At 42.8% G+C, this 12,945-nt stretch overlaps 1 protein-coding gene across 1 annotated transcript; it reads left to right on the plus strand.

The window, feature by feature from the left end:
• The first annotated feature begins 331 nt into the window (after positions 1-331).
• On the plus strand, positions 332-7,373 carry CNPY1 (canopy FGF signaling regulator 1). The gene is given in 5 exon segments (XM_032394279.1): positions 332-363; positions 365-629; positions 1,184-1,420; positions 3,166-3,262; positions 7,336-7,373. Coding segments are annotated over 5 exon segments (669 nt in total).
• Positions 7,374-12,945: the final 5,572 nt, after the last annotated feature.

Here is a 12,945-nt window from a genome sequence, read left to right on the forward strand (position 1 = left end):
TCCACGTTTCCTGAAGCCTGTTTTTCAGAGAGTCGACTCCTCCCTGAGCGTGGGGGCTGACGGCGGACGGCGGAGCGGCCTCCCCGGGAGCGGCGGTCCCAAGGCGCAGGCAGGGCCCCGCGCAGGGCGCTGCGCTCGGCCGGGCACCCGCGGCCAGATGGCGGGAGGCGCGGGGACCCTTTGTGCGCCCGGAGCGCGCGCCTCAAAGCCGCGCGGTCGCCGGCACCGGAAGGGTTCACACTGCGTCTGAAAGGGGACAATGGAGTCTGGATAGATCAACATCGCAGAAATCGAGTTCATTTGTGATTCAGCCCCTTTCACCATGGTTGTCATGCAAACTTCCTACTTTGATCAGCGGAGGGTGGAGGGGAAAGGCCCGCAGAGGCCCGGCCGCGGCGCGTCCCCGGCGCCCTTGGCGGGTCCCCGCCCCCTTCCGGAAGGAGCCGCGGGGACGCAGCATCCTGCACCTTGACCTGTCTAGACGGGCCCCGAGTTTTTGTGTCGGTTACCAAGGGCGAGGGGTGCTCTTTGACCCCCGCGCGGGGCGGAGGTGGTGGCCAGAGGGTCCTCTGAATCCTCGCCGGACTCCGGAGGGAGCCGGGCACCAGCTGTCCCCAGAGCCCGCGGCCGCGCCCGGGGCCGCCCTGCCCGCCCCTCTCCCCCGCGCCCGCGGGCGTCAGCGCGGCGGCCGGGGACCCGCGCCCAGGACCCGCGCCCCGGGGCGCGACTGTGGGCTCGGCCGAGCTGGTCCGGAATGGAGGGGCGCTGCCTCGCTGGGTCTCCATCCGTCCCTGTCCCCGTCTTGTCCTCTCCAGGTTCCAGGTCTCCCTCGCTCTCTGCCTCTCTCTGCCTCTCTCTCTCCCTCCTCCTCCCTCTCCCTCTCTATTGCAAGTCAATAATCACAGCCATTTTCCGTCCTCAGTGCCTTAGTCTGCATGTTCGGGGACTTTTAGAAATGATTACTGTATAAGTGTACTTTCTAGTTTGAATATAGTTTTTTTTTCTGTCCACTTTCAAACATCCGCACTTTTTCAAAAGCACCATTTAAGCTAACTTCTTAAATTCTGTAAGTAGTACAATTGCATACATATTGTATTAGGAGGCTAATGCATGTCGGCGTTCATGGGGGTGGCGGGGGTTTCCATATGCCCTCATCGCGAGCTCTCTCGAACCCTGTGCACAGGAAGACGGCTTCCCTGCCGTGTTGTCTTCACAGATCCCCTTAGCCCGCTCGGAGGCTTTCCTAGCAGACCTGTTGGATGGAGTGTGTGAGCCGATGAACGACTACAAGCTGCAAGAAGACCCCGTGACCAAGGAGAAGGCATTTAAGAGATTTGCCCCAAGGAAAGGAGACAAAATATACAAAGAATTTAAAAAATTCTATTTTTATTCTGATGCTTACAGACCTTTGAAATTCGCGGTAAGCTCTCTTCCTGGCAGGTGAATCCTGGGCGCCATGAATACACTCTGGTTACTCTTTTTTGCTATTTGCTTGGGTTGTTGAGTTTCAAGACACTGAACATTAAAATGTTATCTGTTTGCTTTGTTGTCTGTCCTGCTTTTTCAGTGTTGACCAGGCATTTAGGAACTCGCCAGTGAGACACCTAACGGGGCTCTTGAGACAGGAGACATTTTCCAGAAAGTGCTGTTGCAGCTCCCAGGGACTTTGAGACACAGTTTGCGTGTTTCTGTGCGGTGGGGCTCGGGGAGGGGTCCCTGTGGATCCCCGTGGGTCCCCTGGCCGAGGCAGGTCTCTTCCAGGTTCCCACAGAAATAATCAGGGGTCATGGCTCCTAGGTTAAAATCCAAATTAAAATGAATGTCACTTTCACATATTTATTGCCAAATGATGGAGGAAGAGTGACACACATCCCCCCCCCCCCCCCCCACCAGGCTTCACAGAAGAGAGAGAATTTCTTTCCTGAGTTAATTCAAGTATTTTAGCACAAACTAAGTTAAACAAAGGCTTAGGTATGATAGCTGGCTTAATGCCAAACTTCCGTCCAGTATAGTGTTTATTTTAGATGAAGGCTGGCCTCTGGCTTGCTAGAATGTGCCTGGCAAAATATATTCCAATATATTTCACTTTACTTAACGCTGTTGAATCAGACAAACTGATGGGAAAGCCTGTTTAAAAAATGTATTAAGTTCACACACTGGCCAAAATGTCAGGCATGCTGAAACCCTGAAGTAAGGGCTTTACCTGACTTTTGAAGATTTCATTTTAATTAAAAAGTAAAGGCAATAATTCCAGGTTAAAAGCACTGTGGAAGAGAAATTGCAATGAGTGAGTGTGCTTGCATTTCACAGGTTTTAAATAAACACATTATAGTGGAATTTAAATATTTTTAAATGCCATTTAAAATTTTTAAAGTGTTGCTTAATGAACTTGGAAAATGATTTGCAAGTCTCGAGCGAATGCCCTTCTGCAGCTTCCCAGTTCCTGAAACTGTAACCCTGTGGGTCTCTAACACAGACACATACTTCACTTAGAATTTAAGATTTTTTTTTTTAATGCCTGGGCAAATTTGGGCTGCCTCTTCTCTGAAAAGTTAGATTTGGGGGTAGAAGCAGAGTGAAATTATGAATGGATCTCTAAATGGTATGAAAGGAAACTTGCCTAAGTAACTGTCAAGCATGTTATCCACAGTGAAATTGAGGGTGCGTTTGTTTTGATTGCTGAGAAAGCTTAATTGTTTTCACACTTCAGACTCTGTTTTAAAACCACAACATGGATTATTATGTTAAATCTGAGGGAACCGGGTTTAACCATTTCAAGGAGCTGTGTTCTTTAAAGCGTTCTAAAAAAAAACAAAAACAGAAAGCTAAGACTTTTCAGCTCCACCTAGGAGACCCATTTCTTCCTAGTCCTCGCGTTCCAATTTAAGGAAAAGGAACAAATACAAAGAACTAGTTTCCTTCCTTACCCTCGTCTTTCAACACGACTAATCAGTTGGTTAGGTCCCAGGAAAATGATGCAGTTAACATTCTGGGGAGAGGGTTGATCCAATGCCATGGAGTCTTAAACCAAAGGGGCTAATAAAAACGGGCCACCTTGGCAACACGATTTTCTATTTTCAGCTAAGAAAATGTTGGTAAGTGCTTCTAACCAGACGTCTGGTGCGTGCGTGTCTTTCCACCTACGCTGTGATTCTGTTTCCGCAGTGCAAAGCCATAATAGAAGAGCATGAAGACGAAATAGTCTCACTTATCGCCCAGGAGGCACACCACCTCGCTGACAAGCTGTGCAGTAAAAAGGCAGGTACTGTGTCTGATGTAACATGTGTCCTCCGCGCGCCCACCCCCTCTCCCTCTGCACTGCACCAGCTTTTTTTCAAACCGCGCCTTGCTGTCTCCCTGCCACCAACAGCTCTCCACTGACTCAGAAAGACACCAAGTGAGAGAAAACAAACAAACAGAACCACAGGGCTACCGGGCTCTCGGGTGGCACTTCCTTTCCTCTGCATTGTCGAGGAAGTCTAAAGGACTCGATTTCCAGATGTTAAGGAGCACATGCTCATCAGATTTGGATGGATCCAAAGCACTTTCTCTTTCTAAACTCCGAGAGCTGGGATTCTCCATCCTGGATCAGGAAGGAGAATCTCTTTATGACTTGCCTACACTGACAGAAGGTGGGACCTTTATTTAGTACGGGATTTTGAAAGTTGTTTTTCTTGTTTGTTTGCTGATTTGCGAGGGTGCTGGGGTTTTTTTTTCAAGTTTATTTCCCAGAAATCCACTTCTTCTTAAAAAAAATTTTCTTTTCTGGTAGAGGGTAGAAAATGATATTTGAGTCATATTCTTACACACACTCACACACACACACACACACACACACACTCAGAAGCTAGAAAAAATTACCAGAACTTGATTTATACAAAGTTGAAACATGTTACCACCATTGGCCTTTCCACCTGTTTGGTGGAGTATGAACCTTCTAGGGGAGTGTCACTATGATGCTTATTTAATACACTTACTAGAATGTAGCGCAAGTTGTGCAGTCTTTTCAGATATCTTTGAGCAAATGAATGATACGTATGGAGACTGATTGAAAGTCCTGGGAATACTTTTATGCCCTTGCAGAAGCTTGAGACATTTAGCAATTGTTTATAATAAAGTATAATAGACCTGCATCCACAGTACCAAGTTTTTAGTGCCAAAGTCCTTAAAATAATAGTTACTGCCCATTTGTAGATAAATATTCATGTCATCAAAGGTTATTAAACAAGAAAGTTATAAATCCACATTAACAGGAAAAAGTTTTCTTACTTTGAGTAGATAATGGGGTTGTTTTCTGCTTAAAATCCAGTTTGAAAAATAATAATAAAATCCAGTTTCATTGGGAGTTAAGAAGAGTACAGTGGAATGATACAGTCAGGATTGTTCAGGAGTTTGAGAGCTTTTTCATGGAGTTCAGCTACGTAATGTTGCAATTTTGTGAAATTCACATCAATAAGTGCATAGCCACGATTTTCCGAAGAAAGTATTTTTGAAGTTTTTCAAACAATTCGGAGATATATGTATGCTTGAAGATACAAGCAAAAATGTGATGACCGATCCTGAAAATACCTGTTTTCCTATTTTTTCCTCACAAAGGGTTTGGACTCGTCATAATCATCTTTGTATGGCAAATGCAACTAATTTGCTCTCTAGACACCTGTTCAGACCTTACAAAAGGGCCTGAGAAAGTTTCACCAAGTCTTCACAACAGCCCTTGACCCAAATAATAAGTTCCTGGGGGGAAAGACTCTGTTCCTAAATGCAGCAGTTTGACTTAAGTTCAATAATATTGTCTTTTCACTCCTTTTGCGTATTTATAATTGGAGATAAAAATTAACGTGAACCCCAGGAAAACGCGAACATAAGGGGGAAACCTAAGCTACATGCAGGACTGCTGGTGTAGAATAAAACATTAGATAATTAATTCTTAATAGCATTTGATTGCTTAAAAACTGGTTAAGTACTTATACTATAAACATAAACATCAGTGCCTCAGAACTCTTGAGAATGCAAGCCAGCCAGCCCAGAGGGTAACCACAGTGCAGTGGAGAGTTTTTCCAGGCTGTGTTTCTCTGTGAAACCTATTTATGGATGTTCTAAACCACTCATAAATTAAAAACTGTGAGTACATTAATCCTAAAAAGAGGCTAGACTCGCCCCCCCACCGAGTCCCTACTGTTGAAATAAGGTAACACCCCATAACAATTTTTCAATAATTTTTTCAAACTTAAAAATTATTGCCAGAAAAGCCTAAAGCACTACATCAATGAGAAAAATTGCACGCAATGACCACAGCAACAAAGAAGCAGTGTGTTTTAACATATTGGGATGGTTTCAGATTACCGTGTAAAAGGTGAGACGCTCACATTGTAGAAAAACTCGGGCGCTTTCCGATGTAATGTATATACAAGGATAGCAGGTGTCCTGTGAGAGCATGGCGTCCGTGCTCTGTTTCATCGAGGTAATACTTTATCTTGTTCCATTGTCCAGCGACTTTGCTGTGATTGATCTCCACAATTTAAAGATGTTTTGAAGATACAGCTGTGTGTTTGTGCGCACGCGTGTGTGTGTGTGTGTGTGTGTCCTGGAGGCTCTGAACCCGCATTAACCAGTAACGCATTACCCAATGTCTACTGTGTGCAAGACACTCTACTGAGGTCTGCTAAATGCTTTTAGGGAGATAACTTCTTTTAAATAGGTATTTCTAGAACTAGAGTTTTAATTGGAAAGTTAGTCCCTTTTTATACTTTATGTATGTGTGTGTGTACGTGTGTGCATGCATTTGTTATATGTGTCTATATATGAATTCTGCTTTTTTCTCTTTACTGTAGATCATTTCAGTTTATTTTTTAATAATTACATAAGAGCAGATGAGGGCACATTCACAGACTTTAAAAATTCAGCTTTTTTGAGGTATAATTGACATAAAATTGTAAGGTGTATAAAGTGTACAACGTGGTGATTTGATATGTGTGTTTGTTGTGAAAGATGCCTCCCATCTACTTAATTAACACTGGACTCTTTAAGTATTAGGATTCTACAGTGTACCCTTTACCCATAAACATATAAATGGGGAGTGATGGAGAAAACATCTGTTACACTCAAGATGACCGTTTGGATTTAAAAATAACACATCAGTGGGATTTTCACGAACATTATGTGCCACCTTTTGAATCAGTAAAGAAAACCTCAGTGAAAGACGATAGGATTGCAGATGGGTCTGTGGATGTCCCTGCAGCTTTATTCACTGCATAAAATAAAAGTTTATCAAATACATCCTGTTCTTGGGGTGTGAGACAGAGTAATAGGGCTACCCCATACGTAATCTGTTGTTGTTTTTTTTTTCCCTAGGCAAAAAAAAGAAAAGTGAGCTCATTAGATTTTCCTGATGGAATATTTTGTGGCACATGACCCAGGCTTTGCCAGATTGTCATTTTAATGTCTTGAAATCAAAATGATGTTTTAAAATCTTAATAAGATACCAGGTCATGATTAAAAGTGTAGCTATATTCCACTGATGGTAGAGAACGTAACACTCTAGCTCATGGATGAATGGATGTTCTGAGGTCTGTGGGGGTATTCATTAGCTAGAGTGTGAGGGTACAGATGGAAAGACAGAAATGTCTTCTGGATACACGTCACTTCTGCTTTGATAGTAAATCTTCACATTTAAACCATTAGACTGACAAATCTGTCACATGATCATTTTGAATGCAACACAGGGAATAAGGTACCAAGTATCTTGAAATGTTTAGCCTGCATTTAAAGGAAAAGCATTTTTACCTTTTTGTGTAGCCTTCCCAACACTAATGGTGGTATTGAATTCTCATATGCCAAATGGTTACTTTCAAAGGCTGGTGTATTTCCTGTTTCAAATAGACGATGTACTTAAAAGAACCCGTAGCCTTGCTAAAGAGAGCTGGCATTCATTGCTTCTAGTTGGAAAAGTAGTGCGCATCAGAGCATCCCCTTGCCTCTCTGCTCCTTGGGTTAGATGCCAAGCGTGCTGTGCCCTCATTTAAAGCGTTTCTTAAATACTCCCAAGGCCATGGGCAAAATGGTACGATCCCTGGGCTTTGGTTTTTAAGTATTCCAGGAAAAAATGCTGGAGGATGGAACAAGAATAGCAGAGCATTGACAGGTGTTGAGGCCAGGTTTGGGGTCCAGGGGAGTAGATTATACCCTTTTTTTCTGCTTTTGTGTGTATTTGAAAATTTCCACAGTGAAAAAGGTTTTAGAATGTGTTTCCATAAAAATGTGTTTTTTTGCAGAAAGTTAGTGACTCACACGCTGTGATTAAATGTGAGTGTGATGCCGTATAACTTTTTTTCCCAGATCTCTGTGAAACCTCTGCTAAGCAAACTGAGCTCTAGGATACCGGTGTTACCAGGTAGTGGGGAGGAGAGCCACGGCCCACAGGTCAACGTCTGCGCTCATATCTTTATGTTTCTTCACGAAAAGAAAGGCTATGTCTCTCGTTTATACCCTGTTGTCTCATGTAGGACATTTTATTGAAAATCTGTTGTTTGGCATGATGACAAACCTGGTTCTTTCTACAGGGGAGGCTGAGGAGTGCATAAAACAAATTACCTTCGTGGATTTTGGTTCAGACAGGGCTGGGAGTAAAGCATTTAATTTGGTAATAAGAAAAAAGTGAAACCATTTTAAGGATTTGATAATGCATACTGTATATTTTATGCATGTCTACAAGTATCCTGTTCTATTTGATAAGAACTTGATTTGATTTCTTAAATACTTGATTGGTCATGAAATTAAGAAAATATGTTGCCACAAATTCCAGATTATGTCTTCTGGGATATATATGGTGATCAATAAAAGAAACAAACTTACTTTAGATCAGGAATGAAAATCAAATTTCCAGCTTTAAACCCTAAGTTTAAAAACTTTTTAATCTCTAAAATGTAATTGAATGTGTAAAAAATAATGAATATTTTTATAGCGAGCAATACGGTGGCCTTCTCCTGCAGACCTTCTGAATTGAGATGATTCAGAGAGTCGATTTTTTATTACATTGTGTATTCTTCAAAGATGACACCAATGACCATGTTTTGTTTTGCTGCAAGCTCTATTGTGTGTGTGTTTTTTGAAAGACTTCAGCTAACAGCATGTATATTTTGCTACTAACTAACCTATTATTCTCCCAATTTGGGTGTTTTCATTGGTGTGGAGATGAAGGGGAGGTGGGACCTTATGAGAAATTACCTATTGACCACACTTAATACCAGAACGTAGTAATCATATTGCTCTTGGATATTTCATTGTCTCTGTTAAATTTACATTCAGTGGAATCTGACTTTAATTATTTAACATGTCAGGGCATATTCTACACACTTCTCTTTAAAAAGAAATGCTCGTTGTTGGTGGTGAGAATTTACTAGGTAGGATGAGATAAATTCTGCCCCCAAAGAGCAAAAACCATCTTGCCATGTGTTCCATCATTGCCTAGAAAACACTGAGCTGAGGCTTCAGGGAGGAGATAGTTCTGAAACTTAGGAACATTTACCAAAATTAAGAGGAAGCAGTTTCCACTTTTCTCCTTCTTCCACCCCGCTTCTTATTGGAAGTCAGATTTTTAAATTCATGTCACTTGTTTATTTGGGGAAACGGAAAGGCACGTGATGTTTGGACACATCTATAGTTGGGTAACGAGGACAGACCCTACGTACTGTAGCCCAGGAAACCTGCACTGATAGAAGATGGAAATAGGATTTCAGAATAATTAGCACCATTTTTCAGTCAGGTAGTAAAGTTGTGATTTACAACACAGTCCCTACATCTTTATGTAAACCTGTCTATCTAAGATTAGTTCAGCATTTCGAATAGCGCCGAGTCATGAACCTCTCCTGAACTTGGGCTTCCTCGGTACGTGCGCTGCCCAGGAAGCTGATTCCTTCACGAGAACATGGCCGAGGCCGTGGCTGGCAGGTGCCCCTGGAACTGGACATCTGTGACTGTGGAAGCGTGACCTCAGGCTTCCCAGATTCTCACTGGTAACTGTTACAAATTCTCAGATGCAGACACTGCTAATGCTGAGGACACACTGTACAAGAATGTGGGCTCCTGCTTAACAACCTAAGTGAACATGAGGACTCCGCCTTCCTTCCCCCATGGAAGTTTCTCACGGATGGTGATGCGCTTGCTTTGACTGGAGCGAACCACACGTCTTGCCTCTGATAGTGAACATCGAAGGTTTCGCCAAATATGGCTTTTCAGTTGTTTCTTATTTCCCAGGAAAAATAGTCTTGTCTCTTCCAAGATTTTTGGTAGCTCATGACTTATCGACTTTTTCTTTCCAGGAATTTGTTTCCAGCGCAAACTTGTTAAACTCATGTAAATATTGCAGCTTACTGAGTTACTGATTAAATGTATGTTTGAGGGATAGACACAAACCACCGCATTTCTTATGGCTGCAAATATTCGGGAGTTTCCCTGTAGGGCACAGTCAGGCTGTGCACTTTTGCTAATGAGCAATAATGAGACAGAGTAGTTGCTCGCTTTAGCGTCCCTCTGAGTCACAGTCCTGCCTTCTTAATGACGTTTATCGACCAAAACCAAAACAAAGCAAAAAGCCTGGGAAAAATAAAAAAGGCAGCACCCAGAGTATGGCACAAAAGTTTCTCAGAGTCAATGAAAAGCAACCTAATTCTGGGTCAGAAAATTCCTTGGAGGTAAAAAGCGGGGGGTGTGATGCTCATTAAAATAACGGGGAGAGTAGACACGTTTGAGGCAAGTGGTTTCAAGTTGTGCTTTTATGAGACAGGTTCTTTGGGTCTCCCTGGAAGACTCTGGGAACCTGTTCTTATAAAAAGAAACCAAATTGGCTGAGATGCACTGTTTATATTTTGTTATGTGAATTACTACTTGCTAAGAATAAGCCAAGACCAATGAATCCATTTCACCGAGGAGTGGAAAGTGGAATTGAGCCAAAGTCCCAAATGGGAGAGATCAATACTTTATTTACTAAGACAAGCCCTAAAAAAATAGAGTCAATAGCTGGTTATATTTGTTCTACCTATTTCTCTGCTTGGGTTGATATTTATTCATATATGTAATGGCTTTATCTAAATAAAAAATTTTAAACTATCACTCTTAAAATTCAGATTATAATGGAATATGAGAAAAAGCCATTCTTTGATGTGATTTTGTGGCCTGTTTTAAGATTTGATACAAATTTTTGAGCTAATCTTAAATGAGTTAATCTTAAATCTTGAAGCCCACGCAATAGCATATTGCATAGTTTTATACCAAAATGCAATTAGCAATGATATTAAATTGTCACAATACCTGTTAGATACAAGTGTGTGTTTTATTATGATTTTCTGCCTATAACTTACTGCCCCTTTATACATTTCCTAAATTCCTCAGATTATTTGCCTATATTTATAGCAAGGAACCTAATAGATAAAAGACCAAATGAGATAAGTGAAATTAAAATATGGAATCATAGACATTCATTGCCCTTAAGTTACCTAGGATAAGATGCAGCAGATGACAATGTCCTCTTCCTAGTACTTGCTGCCCCTGGCCCTGAACGTGTATTTGCTGAGGGGGAACAGCCCACTGGTTTTATCCATTTTCAGGACCTGCCCTTCTTGGAGATGGTGATTAAATTTAATGTACTATGAGCTCATTTGTCTGTAAGGACATTACCTGAAAAATCCGGTTTGGCTTCCTAAGGACAGTTTGTGAGGTGGAGTCTGAGCCATCAGAAAGAGTTCTCCGCCTTTCTGGATTCTCGGAGAGCTCAGGAGACGGGTGGGAGGATGGGAACACAGGTGCACACACACAAACCCACACCCGTAGATAGAAACGCAGTCTGGACACAGGGAAGTCAGCTGAAGCTGGGATCGCTCCAAGGTGGAGATCTCAGAGGAAAACGTGTCTGGAAATTTCTGTAATTCCTTAAGGAAAAAAAAAAAATCATCCCTGTGCTCCTTAATCTTGATTTTCAAGATTTTCAAGAAAGAAAAAAAAATACCCTAAATTATAACACATAGAGAAAATAGTCTACCTCACAACAGCAAGACATTTACAAAACACATTCCATCTGTTAAGAAGTTCTTGGAGGGGCGCCTGGGTGGCTCAGTCGGTTGAGCGTCTGCCTTCGGCTCGGGTCGTGATCCCGGGGTCCTGGGATCGAGCCCCACATCGGGCTCCCTGCCCAGCGGGGAGCCTGCTTCTCCCTCTCCCACTCTCCCTGCTTGTGTTCCCTCTCTCGCTGTGTCTCTCTCTGTCAAATAAATAAACAAAATCTTAAAAAAAAAAAGAATTAAAAAAAAAAGTTCTTGGAAAACAACAAGCTTTGAGACTGTGCTGGAAATATATCAGAATTATACTGTGATATGGCTCATTATTATGGAACACAGATTTTATTTGACCAGCCATGGGTCAAAACGGTATCCCCCAAAACATAATGGCACAAAGTAGAAGCCAATACAGTGAGGTGAGCAATTAAATAGGCCACAGAGTGCTGAGTTCCCTCAAACCACAGTGTAGGCGAGAGCTGCCTGCACACTTGGCTGAGCCATGATACGACTCGGATGCGCACATGCCTTCCTTTGGAACAGACCGAGGCTCCAGGAACTTCCTCCTCCTTTCGGGGATGTTAATAAACCAATATCTAAGGAATGCAAGTTACATAATGGAACGTTGGATGCCCAATGTCAGCTAATTAAGCATGGCCGAGACTCGGAAAGATCCTGTAAGTGATAAGTTAAAATATTAATACCAATTTCAAACTTCATGAATAGCGAGGTTGGCACCTGAAGAGTTAGAATGTACTCCTGACATTTTATATTAAGGGTTTGCCTCAAAGCTGCTTTCCGAACAAGTGGGAATTTCTCTACAGCATATTCTCTGATATTAGCCGAGAAAGGCTGATGATAATCCTTGAGGTGACACCATTGTCAACAGAGAGAGAAGATTTCAATCAGGTGATTTTCATTGTCTGATAGAAATGATCTTTATGGCTTTGTTGTTCTTCATCAAAGGGCGCTGATTAAGCACCTTCATGCCCTGTGGTTTGTAGAAGAAAGCAGAGAACCAAAATATAGACTATTTGGCCCCCATTAAAAATGGACCCTATTTAAAGCAACATGGTATTAAAACAGAGCAAAGTCTAATACAAATGCAGATTCAATAAGTGTTATTAAATTATTAGACCTTAAGGTGAAAATATACCCTTGAACTGCCTTTATATGCAATCAGAGCTGTGATTAAATTTTAATGCCCTAAGATTAAATGGCCACTTGAGTGGGGGTTTTTTGCGTTTCGTTTTTTGGGGTTTGTTTCTTTGTTGTTGTTATTTTGTTTTGCTTTTTAGCAATACCCCAAATGGTGAACAGGAGATGTTGTGAATTTGCTCCATTTTGTATACTTGGTGGATTCTGAAGCCTGGACCAGTTTCCAGCGTGAAAACCTCCAGGCTCTGTCTGGCCCAGCCATGCGTGGCTGCCGTGGAGTGGCCGTTCGCCCTCTGCAAGCCACAGGAAGCCCCGTGGTCCCGTGTCCAGGCACCGGTGGTGCTGCGGGGGCCTTCTGCAGAAAGCCAAGCCTCGTCGGGCAGCCCCGGTGTGAGAACAAACACGGTAAACAAGGCCAGAGAGAGGCAGCTGACTCTCCACCTATTGGGTGTGGCGCTTTGAACCTTAAAAAAAAGAATACTTTCTTTCTTTTTTTTTTTTAGAAATGCTTTTCCTTCTACCTGGTGACTGAGTGTCAAACCCAGCAAAGCCTTTGTTCTGGTTCGTACACGTATTCCCAAAGATGGAAGTGTTCCCTTATGCACTAACCACACGGTGACCTGGAGACCCCCATGGCCCCCCCGGGGAGTGCCGCTGCGTGACCCCGAGCCCCTCGGGCAGCGGGCCCAGGTGGGCAGCCCTTTGTCCGGCGCTGGCCTGCCACCTTGCTCTGAGCAGCCTG

Source organism: Phoca vitulina, unplaced genomic scaffold (genome assembly GCF_004348235.1).
Source record: "Phoca vitulina isolate PV1807 unplaced genomic scaffold, GSC_HSeal_1.0 scaffold80, whole genome shotgun sequence".
Taxonomy (NCBI): Eukaryota; Metazoa; Chordata; class Mammalia; order Carnivora; family Phocidae; genus Phoca; species Phoca vitulina.